Source organism: Cetorhinus maximus, chromosome 29 (genome assembly GCF_964194155.1).
Source record: "Cetorhinus maximus chromosome 29, sCetMax3.hap1.1, whole genome shotgun sequence".
Taxonomy (NCBI): Eukaryota; Metazoa; Chordata; class Chondrichthyes; order Lamniformes; family Cetorhinidae; genus Cetorhinus; species Cetorhinus maximus.
The window spans coordinates 15,960,676-15,984,151 of NC_135907.1; the positions used below are offsets into that span (position 1 = coordinate 15,960,676).

At 44.8% G+C, this 23,476-nt stretch overlaps 1 protein-coding gene across 1 annotated transcript; it reads left to right on the forward strand.

The window, feature by feature from the left end:
• The first annotated feature begins 5,220 nt into the window (after positions 1–5,220).
• Positions 5,221–22,633, forward strand: LOC144669294 (histone-lysine N-methyltransferase KMT5C-like). The gene is made up of 8 exons (XM_078531638.1): positions 5,221–5,359; positions 7,813–7,978; positions 9,547–9,656; positions 13,180–13,343; positions 15,364–15,383; positions 17,118–17,254; positions 18,571–18,752; positions 19,849–22,633. Exons 1-8 carry the CDS (start codon positions 5,250–5,252, stop codon positions 21,510–21,512), a joined length of 2,553 nt encoding a protein of 850 aa, XP_078387764.1. The 5' UTR covers positions 5,221–5,249; the 3' UTR covers positions 21,513–22,633.
• The last annotated feature ends 843 nt before the right edge of the window (positions 22,634–23,476 follow it).

Genomic DNA, 23,476 nt, shown 5'->3' on the forward strand with positions numbered 1-23,476 from the left:
ACGCGACTGGCCGAGCAGTTCTTACGGAGCTGGCAGGGACATGACGGGCTGAGTGGCCTCCTTCCATGCTGTAGCCATTCCATAATTATATGTGAAGTATATGCAAAGCACATTGATTAACAGTGGCTGTTGTCTCTCGGCCATTCTGCCTGTCCCAGTGTGTTTTCTCTGTGACAGGACAAATAAAACTGGACGTTTGTAACTGCTGTCATAATCCTGACCCCATTTGGCTGCTGAAGCTGCTGTCAGAGGCTGATTTAAGAGTGAAAGGTAATTGTAACCAGGGCATAAAGGTAAATAATTATTTTCCAATAAAACTCAGGATTCGCCAAGCGAATGACTGGCAATTGCATCAGAACTTGAATTTGGCTCCATCGTTTCCACCTATTTTCCTAAAAAAAAAACGATTTTTTTTTTAAGATACAAAGAATGGGTTGGGAGAAAAGTCGCTTAGCAACGCAAGGTAGGCTTCAGGGCGGCCTGCACTTCCGGTACACCCCAACCTGCTGGCAGGCGGAAGCGGGGATTGACTGGCAGCACGCCGAGCAACCAGAAGGCAGGACGGTGAGGTAATACCCGGGGATCGGCCAATCGCGGGGCGGAGGAGGCGGGACCGGTCCGGCATCAGGTTTGGGTGGCGTGCGGAGGCACCTCGGGATTGTCTCAGTGGTTTAAAGGTAAGCTTGTAGCATCAGTAATTTTTTTTTTTAAATGCCAAAAAATTGTAAAGTGTAAATTAGGGCCTGGGGATGTTTTGGACATTTAAAAATGATTTCAATGCCTGGAAACGGAAACCTAAGCTATTTGCTCTTTGTTTACAAATACATTGTAAATGTCCAGCAGTTTCAGCCCTTTTTACACTGATTGTCCTTCTTGAGTTATTGCAGCAGCTCACTTTGCTAATATGTTTCTTCCCTCTGTACTAGTTTTCACCCAGGTGGGTACTGTTCACTGCTGGGTGCGATATCAGGCGTACTGGGCAACCCCCCTCCACGCCCAGATACCTGTCCCCCCCAGGTGAGTGGTCATATCCCAGGTGAATGGCCATTTCCCACGAGCCAAGACAAACAGCAACTTGCACTTATATAGCACGTTTAACGTAGTAAAAGCATCCCAAGGTGTTTCGCAGGAGCGTTATCGAACAAAATTTGACACCGAGCCACGTATTTCAAAATCATGAGTGGTTTTTGCAGAATAGATAGGGAGAACCCGTTTCAGCTGGCGGCAGAGTCAAGAACCAGAGGGCACCGGTTAAAGGTGATGAAGCGGCAACAGGAGGAAATACTTTTATATGCAACGAGTGGTTAGGATCTGGAATGCACGGCCTGAGAATGTGGTAGAGGCGAGTTCAGTCGAGGCTTTCACGAGAGAATTGGATAATTATCTGAAGAGAACATTTGCAGGGCTATGGGGAAGAGGCAGGAGAGTGGGAGTCCAGCAGAGTGGGCACAGACATGTTGGGTTGAATTGCTTCCTGTGCTGGAACCATTCAATGATATGATTAGCACAGCTGACCAAAAGCTTGGTTAAAGATGTAGGTTTTAAAGGAAGAGAGAGAGAGAGACACCCAGAGAGAGATTTAAGAAGGTAATTCCAGAGCTTAGGGTCGAGGAAGCACAGGGGTGATGGATAAAGTGGAGTTGATGCAATTAATAAGTATTAGAGAGGAGTTGTAGACAATTTTTTTTTCATTCAGAGGATGATGAGGGTCTGGAACTCACTGCCTGAAAGGGTGCTAGAAACCCTCAATGTATTTAAAAAGCATTTGGACGCACTTGAAGTGCGATAAATTCAGGGCAATGGCTGAAGGGCTAGAAAGTGGGATTCGGCTGGGTAATTCTTTCCGCTAGCACAGATAGGATGGGCCAAGTGGCCGACTCCTGTGCTGTAAATGTTTGACTTTTCTATGGTAGGATACAGGCAGCAGAGCTTTGGATGAGCTCAAGTTAATGGAGGATGTAAAGTGGGAGGTTGGCCAGGAGAGTATTGGAATAATCAAGTCTGGACAAAAGAAAAGCATGGAAGTGGGTTTAGCAGCAATTTTTATGATTGATTCGTTGGATGTGGGAGTTGCTGGCAAGGCCAGCATTTATTGCCCATCCCTAATTCCCATGATTTTGACCCAGTGATGATACAGGACCAGTGATATATTTCCATGTCAGGATGGTGTGTGACCAGGAGGGCGACTTGAGAAGATGTTCCCATGTGCCTGCTGCCCTTGTCCTGAGGTGCTGTTGAAGAAGCCTTGACAGGTTGTTGCAGTGCATCTTGTTGCTGCTACAAACTGCAGCCACTGCGCTGGCAGGGGAGGGAGTGAATGTTTAATGTGATGGATGGTGCGCCAGTCAAGCGGGCTGCTTTGCCCTGGATGGTGTCAAACATCTTGCGTGTTGTTGGAGCTTCACTCCTCCTGGCAGGTGGAGAGTTTTTCTTCAGTCTTTGTTGGAGGTGGAGAGAGCAAAGGAAGGGAGTTTGAGAAGACGGGTTGTAGTGGAGTGGAGACCAGGGATCTCTTTGCATTTCAAAATGGCCCTGAAACCGTAAGCGACTCCGTCCAGACCTGGTGATGAATGGCTGAACTGGTTGTCTACTGTAAAATGATCAAGTCTGCGTTCCTTGGAGTTGAGGGCCATACCAGGATTAATGACCAGGGTGATCATTAACAGTTTAATGTGGACAAGTGCACCATAGGTGGAGGTGAGACTTTGGTAGCTGCAGAAATATCATGGTGGATGGAGGGCCAAAGGCTAGATAGTTGATCATTTGGAAGTGCTGTTGTAAGTGATGTGAGGGAGAGTCCCCCCCCCCCCCCCCCCCCCCCCCCCCCCGCCAAAGGGGCAGACACAAAAGGAACTGGCATTGTCATGGAGAAGGGAGATGTGAGTGGTGAGAGATACAAGGAAGTAACCAAGATGATTGATACAGTGCAAAAATTTATATCTAGAAATATTAAGGAATGATGGAGGGCGGTGAACACAGGAGAGAGAGCCTGACGAATTGAGATGAAAGTGGCAATTGCCAAGGATGAGAAGCCGCTCACCGTCGAGGCTGAATGATTAAGAGGAAAGCAATGAATGTCACTGAGCTAATTAGTTGTAAGGGAAATGCTGCAGAAAAGCCTAACACTGTCTCCCTCAAACCCGCATTTATCTTGCTCAACTGCCACCGAAATCTATTTCCTGGGTGACTCCTTCTGTTTTGCTATTGGAATGTGGAGCTTGCTACCACAGGGAGTGGTTCAGGTGAGTAGCATAGATACGCGTTTGAGGGAAAGCTAGCTAAATACATGGAAGAGAAATGAATAGAAGATTATGTGGATAGAGTGAGATGAAGTAGAGCGGGAGGAGGCTCATGTGGAGCATAAGCGTTGATAGAGACCAGTTCTGCTGAACGCCTGTTTCCATCCAGTAAATTTCCTGTAATTCAATGCATCTGCACCTTTCTCATCTCCAGACTTGATCATTCCCTGGCCAGCCTTCCGTCCCCCACCTACCATAAACTGTGGCTGGTCCCAAATTTTGCTGCCTGTGCCTGACCCTGCAGCAAACCCCACACCCGTTACTCCACCCTCACTACACGCTGGTTTCTTGTCCTTCAATCCTCCTCCTCAGTAATGTCTTCCAGCTTTTCAATCCCCTTCTCCACCACACAATATTCCATTCCTTGGACTACAGTCTCTATGTATTCTTCCCCAAACCACTGGTGGTCACTACTCCACCCACCTCAGCGCCCCCGTACCCCGGCCCAAGCTGTGGCTACTCCTCCTAATCTTTGTCCCTTTGGTTCACTGCCATTTTCCACATGACTCTGCAGCACTTGAGATGCTTTTCTACATTAAAGGCACCATATAATTGCAAATTATTGTTGTTAGATAGCCTCAAAAGTGGGAGATCTGACCAGTTTTCCGCTCCCTAACCCAAGCCCCTTTTTGGTGCTTCTGTTGTTGCCTCACTGACTTTCTTTGGACAAAGTAACTGAAGAAAAACAGTGTTATGAAGGAAGTCACAAACTTGCCCTAAGAGCTTGGTGGGTGTGAGCTGTGAAACAGTTCAGATCAGTTTGATCACTGCTCTGTACCTAGCTAGTATTTAGTTGGTACAGATGTTATAATTGCACTGGGTAGGGGGAAAACAATCATCCAGCATTTGCACTCCCATCCAGTTACCAGTAGCATCAAGTACAGATATGATTCAGCTCTGCTGTATTGCCCTCATGGACAATAATCTGACAGTACTCAATATCAAGACATGTATACGAGAAGTGGCTGTGATGCTCCTTTAGATTGTGGGCACACACCGGAATTTCTTAGCCAATCTCTTAGCCGCTTCAGTTGGTTAAAACTTGTGTCTGGCTCACCTACGAGGTGCTCAAAGTATTGGCCTCGGAAGTAAAATGTCATCTAATTGGCTATTGCGAATTATTCTTGCCTCAGCTTCAGTAATTTTGACAGGCTGTTTGACCACTGGGGGCATCACAAGTAAGCCTAATCTTATCCAACTTTAATAATGGGGAGACAGTGGGGTAAGCGGTAATGTCACTGGACCAGTAATCCAGAGGCCCAGGCTAATGCTCTGGGGTCATGGGTTCAAATTGAATTTAAATTCAATTCATAAAAAATCTGGAATTGAAAGCTACCTGGTTCACTAATGCCCTTTAACGAAGGAAATCTTGTGTGGTCTGGCCTACTTGTGGCTCCGTATCCACAGTAGATGTTGTTGACTCTTGACTGCCCTCTGAAATGGCCGAGCAAGCAATTGAGTTCAGGAACAATTACGGATGGGCAACAAATGCTGGCCTTACCAGCGACACCCACATCCCATGCAAGAATAAATAAGCAGGACAGGTCACATAGCAACCACTGACCCACACCCCTTGTTCCACAGGAACATTTAAGGCTATGTAGTGCTCTTACATGCTTTCTTGGCTGAGATCCATTAACTCCACACACAGTGAGAAGTGAACCTGGGACCTTGCTTTCTGCATGACTCCAGAGTACCATTTCCTTAACTGAGGAATTGACTGTTGACAGCAGTTTGTTTGTGATGAGGAGTTAGTTTGTTTTAAGAGCTGTCAGAGCTTTGGAGCTGAGTGTTTTTGAGTTTCCAGGCCTGGTGAAAGAGAGGAGAGCTTTGGAGATCTTGATTTCATTCCAACTCTTAATTATAGGGCATGTTATCCTTACTTTGTGGTTGTTTATTCTGACGTATTCTTTCCAAATGCAGTACACAACAGTATGGTGATTGCAGGCCATGGAATCCATACGTGTGACAGCTAGAGATCTATGTGAATATGATGACCTTGCAACAAGCCTGGTGCTGGATCCTTACCTGGGTTTTCAAACCCACAAAATGAACATCAGGTACAACAGTTCAGTCAGTTATTTTTATTCTTCGAGTGTCAGCCACAGTTCAATGGGTAGCACTCTCGTTTCTGAGACACGACTCTGATTTACGATTTCGGGCAAAAGATACGGGAGGAACGTGAGGAAGAACTTATTTACACTGTGAGTGGTAATGACCTGGAACTCGCTGCCTACAAGGCTGGTGAAGCGGAGATGATCAATGATTGCAAAAGGAAATTAGATGGGCACTTGGGCATAAACATGCAGGGTTATGGAGATAGAGTGGAGGGATGGGACTGACAGGATTGCTCCACGGAGAGCTGGCATGGACTCATTGGGCCAAATAGCCTCCTTTTGCTCCGTAAGACTCTATGACAAGGTTGCGGGTTGACGTCCCGGAGCAACCCAGGCTGGCACTGCCAGTGCAGTACTGAGGGGATGCTGCACTGTCAGAGGCACAGTCTTTCAGATGAGATGTTAAACCGAACCCCAGCCTGCCAACTCAGGTGAACATGAAATATCCCACGATACTATTTCAAAGAAGAGCAGGGGAGTTCTCCCCAGTGTTCTGACCAATATTTACCCCTCAATCAACATCAGAGAAACAGTTTAGCTGCTCATTACCACATTGTTCTTTGTGGGAGCTTGCTGTATGCAAATTAGTGGCTGCATTTTCTACATTGCACAATTGACTATACTTCAAAAATAGCTTTATTGGCTGTTAAGTGCTTTGGGACATCCTGAGGTTGTGAAATGCAAGACTTTCTTTGTTCCTTGGCTGTAGCCAATCTGTTTGAGCTCAGTCATGCAAACCTCCACTAGAAACATTTAAACTGCTTGAGCTGTTTAAGATGATTAAAGGATTTTTTTTAGAAACTATTTCGTCAGGGTAGGGGAGGGGAGAAGAGAAGAGGAGTGCAGATCAAGGGGGCCCAACCTTAAAACTAGAGCTAGGCTGTTCAGGGACGAGGTCGGGAAGCAGTTCTTCACACACAGGGTTGTGGAAACCTGGAACCCTCCTGCCCAGTTTGTGTCAGACAAGGGTGTGAAGAATGACAAAACCAGGAAGGATAGTTGGAATTAAAATATACGTCAGCCATGATCTAACTGAATGACAGAATAGGTTCAAGGGCTAGAATGGCTTTGTCTTGTTCTTGTGTCCCCCTCATTGCCTCTGTTTCTCCTACTCTGCTGTCCTTTGAAATTTTAAAACTGAGACTGATAGATTTTTGTTAACTAGAGGTATTAAGGGATGTGGGGCAAAGGAGGGTGTTAGGTCTCAGATCAGTCATGATCTGATTGAATGGTGGAACAGGATCAAGGGGCCAAATGGCCTTCTCCTGTTCCTATTTTTCCAGTATGTCCACTGTTTCTCCTGCTCCACTGTTTTCCTTTTCTCCCTGTGAGCTTCTAGTTCTGCCTTCTGCCCACTTCTTAATAGAGCCTCTACCCACTCTATTTTCAATAGTTTCTGTGCCACTTTTTTCCAACCTTCATTAAGTTCATCTTGTCTGATTAGGTTGTGAACACTCCTGGATGATTTATAAGCTACCCCAGGTAATACCATCTGGAAGCATGGAGCTTCGACAGATGTGACTTCTCCTTAACTCCATCTGTCCTGCGATGTTTGCTACACAACTACCTGTTTAACATTAAGATTTGGATGACCTGAAATTTTCTTCACATTTTTCGACAAAATCAAAAATCATCACTTTAAATAAACACCTGACTGCCTCTGGCCTTCACTCTTTCGCCCTTCCCGCTGTTCCTTAAGGCTTGAAATGGAGGTACGCTACACGATTCCCTGAGTGAGGCTTTATCCACCCCTCAATCCTCCCCGTTACCCAACAGTTTTCTTCTGCCTCTGGAACCTCGCCCATCTCTTCCCCATCACTACAAGCACCTCAGTTCATTATCATCTTGAGACTTAATTTCACTAATATTTGGCCAAAGTTAAGATTCATTCAGAATACTACAGCCAGCATCTTCACCTTCACAACATCCCACTCCCCCATTACCCATGTCAATGTCTAGCTCTCTGTGCTTCTGTAGTGACTTGGTGGTATTTGTTTTACCTCAGCAATCTCTAAGAGTACATCCCTGCTCCTTTAATAGGGTTTTCCCAGTGTCTTCGCCAGTGTTAATCCCTTAACCATCATCACTAAAATAGATTGTCATCACCTTTCTCATTATTGACCTCCGTGCTTGCTAAGTTACAATTGTGACTACGCTTCTGAAGCACTTTGTTGAATGTGAAACACTTTAGTACATCCTGAGGTTGTGAAAGGTGTTCTATGAATGCAGGTCTTTGCCTTTTTTTAGTGGCTTATTTGCTGACTTTTGGTCAGATGGTATTTTAACTGCTGACTTTTAAGCCTTTGAGGATAGAAAGAACCTCTTGTTCTTGTTTGACAGGGGTCTAGTAAGAAGTCTAATTCTCAATGGTTCTGTGGTGATTTTTTTCATTCCAGCAATCGACCCGTTGTAAGGAGACACCAATACCTCAGGGACATTCTACAAAAGTTTCTTAAGTCACGAGACTTGGAGACAGTGTATCGGGCCTTGACATTAGGAGATTGGGCCTGGCATTACTTCTTGCACAAAACTCCTCTCGCAGAAGAAATATTCAAAGCTCAGGTGAGTGAGCAGGTGGATCATTTGTTTGCCGGTTTTTCTCCCTTTCCTTGAGACCTTCCTGTAGTAAGGGTGTTGGCAGCCCTCGTCACCATGCCTGAGCACCCAATTTTTACCCAGACAGAATCTTGTAGGCTATACAGTTATGGAAATCATCACTGCTGGGCCCCATCCCATCTTCACCCAATGTCCATACGTGCGTTTTGCGGCGCACAATAGGATAGGCAAGAAGGGATGTAAGGCTGATTTTCTTTGTTCCCTTATCCCAAACGCAGGAATGCTGAGGCCAACTGTGGAGTGCTGCCAATCCTCAGCAGCTTTGTCTGTCTCAGTACCATGTAGTGTATATACTGACTAAGCCATCAGGGTGGAATTGTATAAAATGTCCCTTGTGTTAATGTTATGTTAATTACATTGTTAAGGTTGAGGATAAATAAGTGGAGGGTATTGATTGATTAAGTATCTTGAGCACATATAAAGAGGTACTGTTGTGACACTGAGTGAGTTAGTAGATAGGAAGCAGACATATGTCATGCTGCATTCTGTAAATAAATTATCAAGAAAAGGAATTGCGTCCAGTTTCATACTTAACCATCTGGCTTGGGATCCAGTTATCACCTTGGCCTGGTGACTGGAATGTGTGGTTTATATGTTTTGCAGGAAACAGTTATAAAGCATCAAGCTATCCATTCTAAATTGTGCATTTGCAAATTATTCCATTCTGCTCCTCTGCCTCAATCTCCATAAGACACTGCCTTCCACTGGAGTGCAGCTCGTCATGCATTGGCTGCCCTCTGGGGCCTTATCCAAGTATTCATTCTTGTGTGTAAGTCCAGAAAGTAAAGATTGACAGGTAACCCCACTATTGGTGTCACAGATTAGCCCTGATTTTGTCCTTGCCCACCATCCACACAGTTTCAGTATTCATTGGATGGGATCAGACACCTCTGATTTTTTTTTTTCTCTTCACGCTTCTCCCGTCCCTTATTCCATGCCCCAGATTGAGGCATTGATCCCAGCTGTAACAGCCTCGGCTGAGACTAGTTATTTCACTGCAAAGCAGGCACAAGCTTTGGGACCTGCTTGTCTGTTCAGGTGAGTGCTGCACCGGACAGCTCCTTTTACGAATCAAATTGTTTTACCCATTGCAAATTTAAATCGTGTATTTTAATCTTGTTTTTAGTTTTGTGGTCTGATTCATGTGCTCTGCATATACATACACACACACACATACACACACACACACACACACACACACACACATACACACACACACACACATACACACACATACACACACACACACATATACACACACACACATACACACACATATACACACACACACACATATACACACACACACACATATACACACACACACACATATACACACACACACACATATACACACACATACACACACACACACACACTAATACATACATATATACATACATACATACACAAACACACACACACATACTCACACACGTAGAATTTACTCTGCAAGTGCCTTTCAGGATAGATATTTTATTTGTTAAACTCCTGGATTTCTGGTGTTGATTTAGGTATTCCGTTATCTTCGAATATTCCTACCTGAAAGTGGCTTCGAAATTCTACCTTGTAATCGATACTCTTCAGAATCCAATGGAGCCAAGATTGTATCCTTGAGAAAATGGTATGTTTCTTTGTCTTTAATATGACATATAAGTTGTGGAGTGGATGATGATGTGGGATAAGATGCTCACCCTTTTACCTCTGTAACCCGGGTTGAAGTTCCCCCAGGCTAGTGTGATAAATGCGCTAGCTCGGCTCAGTTGGTAGCGTATGAGTCAGAAGATCACAGGTTCAAGTCCCACTCCCGGGCTTGAGCACAAAGCCCTGGCTGGTGCTTCAGTACGACTGCAGCACATTCGGATGATATAAAAGAAAGACCCATCTGCCTGTTCAAGTGGCTCTAAAAGATCCCTCTGGTGCAATTCAGAAAAGAGCAGGGAGATCTCCCAGCCTTCTGTGCAACATTCATCCTTCAAATAACATCACCAAAGCAGTGCTTATCATTTATCTCATTGCTGTTTGTGGGACTTTGCTGTGTGCACATGCCAAAGCAGCATCAAGAACTAAATTTCAAAAGACCTGAAAACATGAAAGGCGCTATAAGAATGCAAGTTCTTTCTTTTAAAGTCTGTTGGGTGTAAGGGTTGTAACATGAAATTAATCTGGACAGTCTCATTTCAGTTTCTGGTCAGTGTGGGCCCAAGCACAAACTGTTTCTCATTTCGCACCAATGGTTATCTCGGAATAGCTTTCCTCAGTACTAACATCCTTTAACTTTGAGCACAAAATATTCCTACATAAGAATCCCCACCTCTTATAGCAAGCATATTCATACAAATGCGATTTGCCCAATATATGTGTTGGACACTAAATGCATTGGACTCCCTAATGCATAAGCTTTTGAAGAGGTAAACATCTAGGATCCCTAATCTCATTAAAAAGTGGCAATGGCTATGTTCTGCAATTGCTCAATCGATCCAAAATGGATTTATTTAAATGAAAACCAACAGATTATTTGTATTTAGCTATCAGCTGCTGCAGCTGCCTGACATCTCCATCAGTTGTTCACACAGTTAACAACCAGGGCAGTCGAAGAGTGCAGACGTCAGGCAGCTTCAGTCAGCTCTTCCTAGGGCATTAAGAATGGTAACTGGAATGGACACTCAGCTGCTCATCCAAATGTTTGGCAACACTTTTAACGAAGTGCGATAAGTTTATTAAATTGGCCAAAACACATCCCCTCCTTAAAATGTTATGAGGATGCCTTTTGTGATTGCTAATGACAATGATATAGGCAACTGCCTGAGATAGGTTTAGATGATGTACTTCAGAAGTTTGAACACAAAATCTATGCTGATGTTCTGAGGGAGTGCTGCACTGCTGGAGATGCAGTCATTCAAATGATTAGTTAAACCGAGGCCCCGCCTGCCCTCACAGGTGAGTAAATGACCCCATGACACTATTTTGAAGAAGAGCAATGGGAAATTCGCCCCAGTGTCCTAGACAATATTAATCCCTCAACCAAGGTAACTTCAAAGAGAAAATCTGGTCATTATGCGCAAAATTGGCTGATGCATTTCCTATGTTACAACTATGACTACGCCTCAGAACTACTTCGTTGCCTGTAAAAATGCTTTGGGACGATCTGAGGTTGTGATCGATGTGATCTGTAATTGCTGATTTGGGTTAGCAATTCAGCTGGACCCCACTTATGAGGCTTCCAAGTGGCAACAAGGGCACACCTTTGGTGGAAGAGCAAATTAATCCTAGGCTGCTTTTCATACCTAGTTGCTTGTTGCAGAGACCCTCAAGCAAGTTAGGGAATCCAGGAGCCCACAACTATCATGTTAACTATGTAAAGTTACCTTCCTGTAAGGGTAGAATGACTTAATTCATCTCCTGGAGGCTCATGCCAAAATAGAAGCATAGGAACCGAGGAGCAGGAGTAGGCCATTATTCAGCGCTTCAAGGCTATTCCACCATCCTCCCGGTATCCCCTCGGAATCTTACGTTTCAACAAGATCACTTCTCGTTTTTCTAAACTCCAATGGGTATAGGCCCAACCTGTTCAACCTTTCTTCATAAGATAAGCCCCTAATCCCAGGAATCAGTTGAGTGAGTCTTCTCTGAACTGCTTCTAACGCAATTATTTCCTTCTTTCAAATATGGAGACCAAACTGTACGCAGTATTCCAGATGTGGTTTCATCAAGGCCCTGCACAGCTGCAGTAAAACTTCCCTACTTTTATATTCCCCCTTTCCCATTTCCCTTGCATTAAATGCTATCACTCCATTTGCCTTGCTGATCACTTGCTGTACCTGCATACTAACTTCTTGTGATTCATGTACCAGGACACCCAGATCCCTCTGTCTCGTCGAATTGTGCAATCTCTTCACATTTAAATAGTATGCTGCTTTTTTATCCTTCCTGCCAAAGTGGACAAGTTCACATTTTCCCAAATTATAATTCTTAATAAAGGATTCTAGCAGATGTTAGGCTAACTGGCCTAGAGTTTCCTGCTTTCTGTCTCCCTCCTTTCTTGAATTAAAGTTATTTCATTAGCTATTTTCCAATCCACTGGAACACTTCCAGAATCTAAGGACTTCCATGGAATGTGAGTTTAGACAGTGTGTTTTGGCAGGCTACACAACCGGGTAGTCCATCAGAGCCAATTCTTATCCACTTTTCACTTGACATCCATCCCCACATCATTGCGGTTTCCAGCAGGCACCGCAGGAACCCGGGGCATATGTGTGCTGAGTTGTTTTCCTCTCTCTTATATAGGATATACATAGGACACCTGAGGTGAAGAGGCCAGTTGTAGAGCCCTTACTACATCCTTGGCTGGGATGAGTTAACTCAGCAAAGTCTGCCAAAGGGTTCGGGAACTTCCTGGTCTGGTGAGGCTCGCTTCCGCTAAAAACAGTGCCATTCCCAATCATCCCAATCAAACATATGGTCCGTTCAGCTTGCTCCACCATTCTATATGATCGTGGCTGATCTTGGGCTTCAACTCCATTTTCCTGCCCACCCCCCATATCCTTGGATTCCCTGAAGCACCAAAAATTTGTCTATCCCAGCCTTTATCTTCAACAAAGGAGCATCCACAAGCCTCAGGGATAGACAATTTCAAAGACACTCAACCCTTTGAGTGAAGTAATTTCTCTTCATCTCAGTCCTAAATGATCGGCCCCTTATCCTGAGACTGTGCCCCCAAGTTTTAGGTTCCCCGACCAGCATAAGCAACCTCTTAGCGTCTACCCTATCAAGCCCCTTCAGAACCTTATATGTTTTAATGAAGTTGCCTCTCATTCTTCTAAACTCCAGGGAATATAAGCCCAATTTACTCAGCCTCTCACCTTAGAACAAACCCCCTCATTCCGGGGACCAACGTAGTGAACCTTCACTGTACCATCTCCAATGAAAATATATCCTTCCTTAAATGTAGAGGCCAAAACTACGCACACTATTCCAGATGTGGTCTCGCCAAAGCTCTGTACAATTGTAACAAGACTTGTTTATTCCTATACTCCAATCTCCATGCATTAAAGGCCAACATGTCATGTTGGTAACATGCGGTAATATCTTTCAGCAGCTTTCCTTTTCCCCCTGGTCTAATCAGCAGTTTGGTTTTTATTGAACAGGAAGGAGAATGATAAGATCGAACTGCTTGTTGGCTGCTTGGCAGAACTTTCTGAGAAGGAGGAATCTCTCCTGCGCCCAGGGGAGAATGACTTCAGTGTGATGTACTCAACTCGCAAAAAATGTGCTCAGCTCTGGCTGGGGCCTGCTTCCTTCATCAACCACGGTATGTGACTGATAACTGACCTTTTTAAAGGGGGACTCAGAGGGTAGGTACTTTCAGTCGAAAGTATTCAACCATTTTAATTTTACATAATCATACCCTTTGATAAATCTTCACTGACTTTTTTAAGATGTAAAGTGTCTTGGGGAGATGTACCAGCTCCGGGTGCCCCTGTTCACCTGCTCCGAGATGTGTTACAGCGAAATACCTACGATGCTCTGAAGTGGCTCCATTGGAAATAATGAGGATGAGCTTTTGTCCCAGTCCTCAGGGCTAACCTAGAGTCCCCAGAATACCTCAATATCAGCTAGTGTCACAGCACTAGATTTTAAACTGAGGCCCAGTCTGCTCCCTTGGGTTGATGTAAAAGTTTACATGGCCTTATTTCGTAGAAAGCCAGGGAAGTTATCCCTGGTATCCTGGCCAATACTTGTCCCTCAACAAACATCACTAAAAGAAATTATCTAGACATTGTCGAATTACTGTTTGTGGGAGCTGCTGTGCGCAAATTGGCTGCCACGTTTCCTACATTATAGCGTTGACTCCGCTCCCAAGTACTTCATTGGCAGTGAAGCATTTTGGGAGTCCTGAGGTTGTGGAAGGCGCTATATAAATACAAGTCTTTCTTTTTTATCTCAAAACTGTACCATAAAAACCTTGCCCTTGGACACTGGCCAGCCTTATCAGATAGATTTTATCTGTTAACGTTCTTTTGTATTCCTGTCTCTTAAGCTTGCAGTTAAATGTAGTTTAGCCAGCATTAGAGTTCTGCTAAGGGATGTTTAAAACAGACTTTCCCTCCAAATCCTATCCTTGCTGGTATGTTGGCCTGATAATTTACAGATTCTTTAAGTTTAAAAAATATATATATACAGTTAGCACAACATCTTTTCACTCCTGGGACTGGGATTTGAATCCAACCTGATCGGATGCAATGGAAATCTCCTATCTCTGGTTCTAAGGATTCTGCTCAAGGATTGTTTTTGAAGTAGTCTCGATTCGGTTCCCAACGAGCGGGCGACCACATCACAAACTCATTGATAAAATGGCACCAATTGGTATTAAAGTTGCAGGCTCACTCAGCTGTCACTTACGTGCAACATTTTACATTTGTCTGTATTCAATTTCATCAGCCATTGTTCTGCATATTTATGTTAGAAACAATGATGGTCCCTGAGCTACCCCATTCAATGCTCCTCTGACCCCCACCCCACCTTGCCTTACACAGCTCCTCTAATAAGTACTCATTTGCTACCCTTAAGCCAATTTCATAATCATTCCCAGGGTTACCCTGAATCCCTACAGCTTTGTGTTCAATTAAGAATTTAATCTGAAGCTTTAGCAAAGTTCTTCAGAAGTCTGGGTAAGCTGCATCATGGGACTTCCTGCAGTCCACCTGGGATGTAACATCAAGGAGTTTTGGTCGGGCAGGCTCTTTCCCATTGTGAATCCGTGTTGACTGCTGTTCACTAGGTTATCGCACAGGTTATCCTCACCCTTACTCCCGATAATCAGTTCCACTATTGTGCACGATATTGAAGTGAGACTGACGGGTTTGTAGTTGCTGGTTTTGTCCACCTCTTTGACTCTGAGCATCACATTAGCATGTTTCCAGCCTGCTGGCTATCGATTCCCTCTTGATGATCCTTGGTGCCGTTGAAATCCCACCTTAGGCCTCTGTCAGCAGTCTGGGATAAATATCATCTATCCCCGGGGATTTATTTATCTTCAGCGCTTTAGACTACCCATCTTCCATCTCATTTATACCGAAGCCCTTCCTACCAACAGAATGTTTCACTGTTTCAAATCAAGGCTTGGTGAATTAAAATGGTGAACTTGATTCTGATGTTGTTATTATTCCAAACAGTCCATGTGCCATCAGGGTCAATAGGAAGATTACTTTTAAGACAGATATTCCTGAAGATATTGTGTTCAAAAATTAAAATCTTTTTGAAAGGTGCATGTTGAATAAATTTAATTATATTAATTAATATTTCTCTTTTTTTTTCTCTGTGTCCTGAAGACTGCAGGCCAAACTGTAAGGTAAGAGAGCAACCATTTTCATGTTCTCTCAGCTGGTTTTGTATTGTAGTCGCTGCCACCTCATGTTGGACCAGCGGCTTTGCCCTGTGGCTTTCAATGCCACGCTCAAAACTATTCCCAAATTCCTATTACCGTACTCGTTTTTCTTCCTCTCCTCCCATGAAGCTACCAACTCACAATGGAGTGTAAGCCTGGCTCTGAATCAACCCTACAATAGACCTGAGGCGATAATCTAGGCTGATATATCGGTGCGGCACTCAGAGTGCTGCATTGACAGACGTGCTGCTTTTTTGGGAAGAGATGTAAAACTGTGGCCCTATCTGCCAGTTCAGGTGGTACGATTCCTTGCCGGCATTTGTTCCTCATCTAACACTACCAAAACTGAGTTACTGGTCATTCATCTCACTTGCTGTTTGGGAAATTGGCTACAACAGGGAATTCTTCAAAAGTAATTCACTGACTGTGCTATTGGTGGGTCCCAAGCTTTTCTTTGCTCACTTGATTTTCCTACGTGTTCACTTGTAATTAGGAGCCCCTATCCTTACATTGTTCAAGTGTCTTATTAATGTGCCCTAACTGCCCCTTGGAGAGAGATGTGCTAAATTGATACAGGATGGAGATTAATCTGTGAAACTTTCCTGCTCCGCATAATTCATTGTTACACCAGCCAGTGCCTCTATTCACAATTCAGATAACTTATAATAGTCAGTGAGCTGTTCCCAGAAATGTTTTTTTTTCCCTCCCTGTTCACGTTCTTGACCATTAGGACATCATTGGCTCAGAGGGCAGTAGAATTGCTACTGTATGCCTAGTCCAAAAGTGGGCACAGAGAAGGCCCTTGGCAGAAGTTGGGAGATAACAATGGCCAGTCATTGTTGCTGTTGCTGTGGAGGTGGGGACTGTAGTGGGTTGGCGACTGTAGTGGGTTGGCATGACAGGAAAATGAATGAATTTTTGCCAAAGGTGCATCAATTTTCTGGCATATTTGTCCTTTAAACTCTGTCAGAAAGCAGGCTTTTGTTGTCCAGAGAGTGGCCAGCCCTGAAACTGGACCGGTGTAAACCTGAGCAAGGCTGGAAGAGAGGCGGGCATCCTACCCAGCTTCTGCCATAGCAGCTGTGAAAGCAGGAAGTGGGTGAAAGTAGCCTTCTGTTTACCGACCCTTCCTTCCCTGTGGGAAAACGGCTTGACCTTTCATACCTCCTCGTGACAACGGCAACAATTTGCATTTATATTCTACACAGTCCAAAGGTGCTTTATGGGAGTGTTAATCAAACAAAATTTGAAACAGAGCCACATAAGGGAATATCAGGACAGGCGACCAAAAGCTAGGTCAAAGAGCTTTGTTTTAAGGAGCGCTTTAAAGGAGGAGGAAAAGGTTTAGGGAGGGAGTTTCAAAGACAGCACAGCTAAGAGCGGAAACCCATGGTGTACAGCATGAAGCTGAGTGCTACTGCTCTGAAACCTGGGATATCTGTACTTCAGTGCAGTGCCTGCCATTTTTTTAATATATATCCTTTTACGGGATGTGGGCTTCGCTAGCTGGGTCAGCATTTATTGCCCATCCCTAATTGCCCTTGAGAAGGTGGCGGTGAGCTGTCGCCTTGAACTGCTGAAGCCCATGTGGTCTAGGTACACCCACAGTGCTAGTTCTGTGATTCGCTTGCTGTTTGCGAAATCGGCTGCAAAAGAATCGGGATTTGTCTCATATTTTCCCTTTTCTTCCTTGCACAGTTTGTTCCTACCGAAGGCGACCGGGCGTGTGTCAAAGTTCTTCGGGACATTGAACCCGGAGATGAGATCACCTGTTACTATGGTGACAGTTTTTTTGGTGAAAACAACGAGCTGTGCGAATGCTACACATGTGAAAGGTAAGGGATAAAAATAATCGAAAAGCAGAATACTGCAGATGCTGGAAATCTGAAACAAAAACAGAAATGCAGGACATAGTCGCCAGGTTATGGCAGCATCTGCGGAGAGAAAAAGAGTTAACGTTTCAGGTCTGTTTTTCAGAACTGGGAAAAGTTAGAAATCCTAGATTTTAGATTGAAATGCTAGATTTTTAGATGTTAGAAAAGTTAGGTTTTGAGCAAGGGGCGGATGGGACAAGGACAAAAGGAAGGTCTGTGATAGGGTGAAAGACAGGAACGACAGAAGAATCAGAATCAGGCACTTTGCAGCCTTCGGGGCTCAACATTGTGTTCAACAATTTCAGACCATAATCTCGGTGCCCATTTTGTTTCCTTTTCTTTGCATGTTTTGGTTTTTCTTTTGATTTTGGCTTGCAGTCAGCGGCACACACTTTTTAAAAAAATTCGTTCATGGGATGTGGACATTGCTGGCTAGGCCAGCATTTATTGCCCATCCCTAATTGCCCTTGTTCAGAGGGCATTTAAGAGTCAACCACATTGCTGTGGGTCTGGAGTTATAGGTAGGTAAGGACAGCAGATTTCCTTCCCTAAAGGACATTAGTGAACCAAATGGATTTTTTTTTTACAATGGTTTCATGATCAGCATCAGACTTTTAATCCCAGATTTTTATTAGATTCAAATTTCACCATCTGCCATGGTGGGATTTGAACCCAGGTCCCCAGAGCATTACCCTGGGTCTCTGGAATACTAGTCCAGTGACAATACCGCTATGCCACCACCTCCCCTTTCGGCACATCTTTTTGTTTCTGAAGAACAGTCATATTGGACTAGAAACATTAACTCTCTTTCTCACTCCATAGATGTTTCCATACACGCTGAGTTTTTCCAGCACTTTGTTTTTATTTTTTGTTTCTTTGTTTATTTCTTTGCCCCGTCATCATTCCCTTTGGCCCTGAAAGGTTAGCTTTTCTGTCACCCTATCACAGACCTTCTGTCCTTGTCCAACCCACCTATTGCGTTTCTAACTTTTCTCAGTTAAGATGTAGGAATAAAATAACCCTGGGTTTCCTCCGGAACACCTAATCCGATGTTAATAACTTCAACTTGAAGACCACGATCGCAGGCAGTGCCTTTTACTGTCACGTCCGTTTTATGCCAGTACCTATTGAAGCACGCACCAAGAAACAATCAACACCTTCTCGAGAGGACGTAGAAATGTGGGAGGGCTGGGAAGTAGTGAATGATCAGAAATTCATGAGTGAAAATCCATATGATTTCTTTTTCTAAAAAAGGAGTTGATCTTTACTCTTTCCAGGCGAGGAGAAGGAGCCTTCAGGATGAAGAAGCGTGACGTTGAGGTGGGCGCACTCTGTAAGTACGGGCTGAGAGAGACCGACAGTCGCCTGAGTCGTATGAATCAGAAAGGCAAAGGAAGACGGACCAAGGGAGCACGTGTTGATTTGTATCAGAAAACCGCAGAAAGGGCCTTGTGGCAGAGTGAGTGCAATCACAAAAGAAGCTTATACTTCAATTGGAAGGGTTGGGATATCTGGATTGTGGTGCTGTGGTGGGGGTGGGCAGTGCAACACTCCAAGGGGTCCTCTGAATTCGTATTCTTCTTTCAGCAATGGTTGAGCACATCAAAATTCGTAAGTTTAAAAACTATTTCGGTCACAAGTTAGTTATGGATGAAGAAGATCACTTGGCTCATCTTAGCTCATCCACATGGTTCTTAAATTGTTTTCACCTCCACTTCTCTTCCTGAAAGTCCTACATTGATCAGTCCTGGATTTTCCATTTACTAACTTTAATCTGTGCCCCCCTTCTCTTACTCCCAGTTTAATTTTCTGGATTTGCCTTTTCTGTACTAAAAACATTACATTCTTAAACTACTCTAGAAGATCAACTTTACGTTGGTCTCTCCTCAAGGCTGCAATATTTCTTCATACTCACACTAGTGATCAGCCTTGTTGCTGAATTTTGCGCGCTTTCCAATGTTTGAATCTCTCCTTTGTCTCTTGGTTACCAGAACTGGACACAGTCCTCAAGGTGTGGACTGACCACCATGTCATAAGGTGTCTACTAGGGGCATTGGCACAGCCCAGGAGCAGGCTGCATGCCCCTCACTGCTGATCGAGCAGACCAAGAACAATGATTGTAAATAATAACAGGTAAATGGGGAACTTTCCTGAAGTATCTCCTACCCCCCACCCCCCCCCCCCCCCACCCCCAGTTTTTAAAAAAAAGGGCTTGTTAGATAACCCCGATGGCAACACTAGTGGAGGTGCTATAATTGACACTAGTGTCCTTTTTGTAGAGAGGGTAAAATAATCCAGTTTAACTGATATGCAGTGAATCTTATTGGATTGTGTGTGTAGATGTGAAGTGAGGGCAGAATCGCCTCGGCTCTGATGCCCTCCGTGGCCTGATAGGCATCCAATTCTTAGACATAAAGAGTGGACATACAGGTGAGATGGCAGCAAGATTAATGCCATCAGTGCAAAATTGGACAAAAACATTGGGGAGGTGAGGTCCCAAACACGATGCTGAACATGCTTGTTAAATCTTTCTCTCTCTCATTTTTAAATTTCAGCTTCAGACAGAAGGCTCTCTTTAAATTCGAGGAGGAGCAAACAAGGGAAATGGAAAAGGCGGACCCCACGCAGCCCTCACTCAAAGTCACCGTCTGCACTTCGATCAATGGCATTGCGGCTGCAGAACACTCGGGCTGGCAAAGGAGAGAAGGCGGCAACCAATGGGAGCTCAGTGGAGTATCTGCCAAATGGGAGCCAGACTGCTTATCGTGGGAGGGAGTCTGCATTGGAGAAGAGCGAGGCAGAAGGACTTCACTATGGGTTTGGGTATTCCTCTACGTTACAACTTCAGCCCACAGCTAAGAAAACTGATCCTGAAACACCAGCAACATTCCTGATGCCAGAAGGCATCTTCCTAAAGGATCTGCGAGTGGATTTATATGATTGTGCAGATCTAGCTGGGCCGTTGACCAATTTGAATGAAGCAGCTACAAGGAAAAATGGGAGAGATTTGTGGGACAAACCAGAGGCAGACCCAATCCCAGTTGCCCCTCAATGTCCAGAAGAAGTGTCCAGTCAGAAAGCTCCTACAAGCGCCAATGGAGTCCTAGCATCTAAACCCAAACCGAGAAAGTCATCAGAGCCAGTTTTGAAGAATTTTAATGCTCCCGATTTCGCAACTGAAGTAACCCTTCCCTCACTGGACCAAGCACCATTCAAACCACAGAGCACAAACGGAGACCTTTCTCCAGGCCCACCTCCTGTTCATTTACAGACTGCCAGCGAGAAGGTATCTGGTGGCACCCTGACCAGGAAACGGAGGAGGAGGAGGCGGAAGAGGGCATTGAGAAGGAGGCTGAATAAAAAGAGAAAGAGCTCTCAAAGCCCAGAGATACTGCCAAGAAGAGCATTTGGTTTGACCCATTTTGTGAAAGTTGATTTGAGCAAGGATGCTGTCCTCATGACCAGTGTCAAGAATAAAGCACAGAGCTCAGTAAAAGACAACACAACACCTCAGCAAAACTGCAGTCAAGGCCCGTGGTTTTCAACGGACGAGAGCTGTCGAGCTGCGTGCTCATTGGAAATTCGAGATGTCCGCGTCGTTCTGGAAGATGTTTCAAAGATCTGTGAGTCTGCCACTCGCACGTGGTATGTTAGGAGGAGGTTGGCCGCAAGGCTGAGCATGGGAGAAGAGGGAGGGAGCAGCCTGCTGGATTCCAAAATGGGGGCTGAGCAAACGGTAGGTGACGGTTCGTTGAGGACTTTGCACTGTGCTCAGCTTTGTTCACGTGCGAGCAAGCCAGCGAGGCAAAACAAGCGGACAGCTAATGGACAGAGAGCAGGCGGTCTGCAGTCACCAAAACAAGCCATCAAAAGGAAGGTACCGGAAGGTGAGGGAACAGAAACGGCGAATGGACTGAGCTCAGCAGCCAGTAACGACCCGTGGCTTAATGCAACCCAGCGCAAGCGTTCCAGGCGTTTCCTGAACTGCGCACAGGAGACAAGGATGTGTGGCGCGGAAGTGACAGGGCTGGGCCCATCACAGGATAGGGTGTGCGCTGAGGGCATGCTGTCCCACAATTGTTTTGTTTCCTCAGTGGAAGATGGCAAAAGACCCACGGCTTTCACCCCATTCGCTAGATCCAAACGCCTGCGTCTGGTCGTCAGCCACGGTTCCATAGACTTTGATATCTCCTCTTCAACGAGTGAAGACTCTATCTGAGTATTTCATTGGGCCAGGAAGTGTTTCTTTCCACCACCCCTTCCCCCCTCCCCACCCAATCGCCATCGTAAAGAGAGATTCTGCGAAATGGACAAAGAAATTCTATTTCTACTCCTCCTCGCATTTAGAGAGATATAATGTTAAAATGCACTCCTCCTGTGTTATTTTATTGGTTAGCTCAGTGATTGAACTGTAGCTGTTTCCCCAGTTTGCACAACGATTTTGCCACTTTGAGATGGTGGGGCTATGCTTGCCATCGACTTTGCACTCTCAAGAGTGGGACTGAGCCAAGCCCAACTGGAAGGCCCAAGGGCGTTGATAGCCCATCTTTGCAGATGTCGCCTGATCTCAACTGGAACAAGGGTGCTTGGCACTGTTGTTGGCCGCAGTGTCATTAGGAGGGGAGGGAATCGGCCAATCTCTACTGGAAAAGGCAACCTTCAGAGCCTGGTGAGAACAGAATCAGCTGGATGCTCTTTGGGCCAAACAGCCTGCTTAACAGTTCAGTGTCTGGGTTAACAAGGGCACTCGACTGAGGTACCAGAGAGTTGCTATTGTCCTGGATCTGCGGGAGTCATGAGAGGACGGGAGGGTCGAGGGACTTAAAGGTACAAAGATATATCGCTGTGCAAACTAGGAAGTGGCTGTGTCTGTCCTGCTGGTTGGTTTGGGCAGTGGATTCTTAAAGTAAATAGCTCATGAACTGGCAAGTCACATAGCATATAAGGAACAGCTTATGAAAGTGAGATTAGTTTGAGCTTTCCTTCAAGTACCTCTTCAAATAGAATTTGAAGTACTCTCTCACACCTTCTTGACTCAGTCCCAGGGACAATATGTAAAGCTTCGTATAACCTCAGGATAACAACTTTTGGTGCTTATTGATCAGCTGATGTGCTTGATATCCTTCCTCATATGAGAAAAGTAAAAATGTTTTTTTTTTTAAAGTATAGTTTTTCTTCTCTGTGTCTGAAGTCTACAAGGAGTTTTACAGGTTGTCTTTTTCTCAAATGGTTTTAACTAGATCTTGAAAATTTCACACAAGTCTGAGGGTCAGTTTTGTCACTAGCATTCCTAGAATCATACAGCACACAAAGAGGCCGCTTGGCCTGTTGTCCCTCTGTCGGCTCTTTGAAAGAGCCGTACACAATTCCCTTTTCAAAGTTGCTGTTGAATCTGCTTCTTATAACAATTTACTGTGTTTTTAAAAAAAATCTCCCTACTTCCCCAGTTCTTTTGTCATTTATTATAAAGTGTTGTTTCAGTAACGTGTAAACACAAGCGTGTTATGGAAAACAGTGGTACAATTATAAATTCAGATTGTCCAAATATGATAGCGAATAGTCTGGGCCATGTACAATTAAGCTGACATGCAGTTAGGTACATGTCTGTCACTGGGGTTGGGAGTAATTTGATGTGATTTAAGAATATCACACGAAGCACAACATTGAAGTATTTTCTTCATAGCTTCTTGTTATCAGTGCAGTAAATAGGCCTTGTGAGAGCACTGGCTCTACACCTTGGAACATAGGGTGAGAATATGGTGTGTGTGTGTGTTTATATATACCAAAATGGAAGTGTGTTTGTGTGCGCACATGTGTATGTGTGCGCACGTGTGTGTGTGTGCGCACGTGTGTGTGTGTGCGCGCACGTGTGTGTGTGCGCGCACGTGTGTGTGCGCGCGCACGTGTGTGTGTGTGCGCGCGCGCACGTGTGTGTGTGCGCGCACGTGTGTGTGTGTGCGCGCACGTGTGTGTGTGTGCGCGCACGTGTGTGTGTGTGCGCGCACGTGTGTTTGTGTACGTGTGCTCCCTCTCCTGGCCTAGGTTGGATTTTTAAAGATCTTCGACGGGAGAAGCAATTGTGTCTCGGACCTGCCTGACTGAAAGAATGAAATAAGGATGTTAAATTGCTGCTTCTTTTAATATGCTGTTCAGCTAAGGAGATTCCCATAGAAACAAGTTACG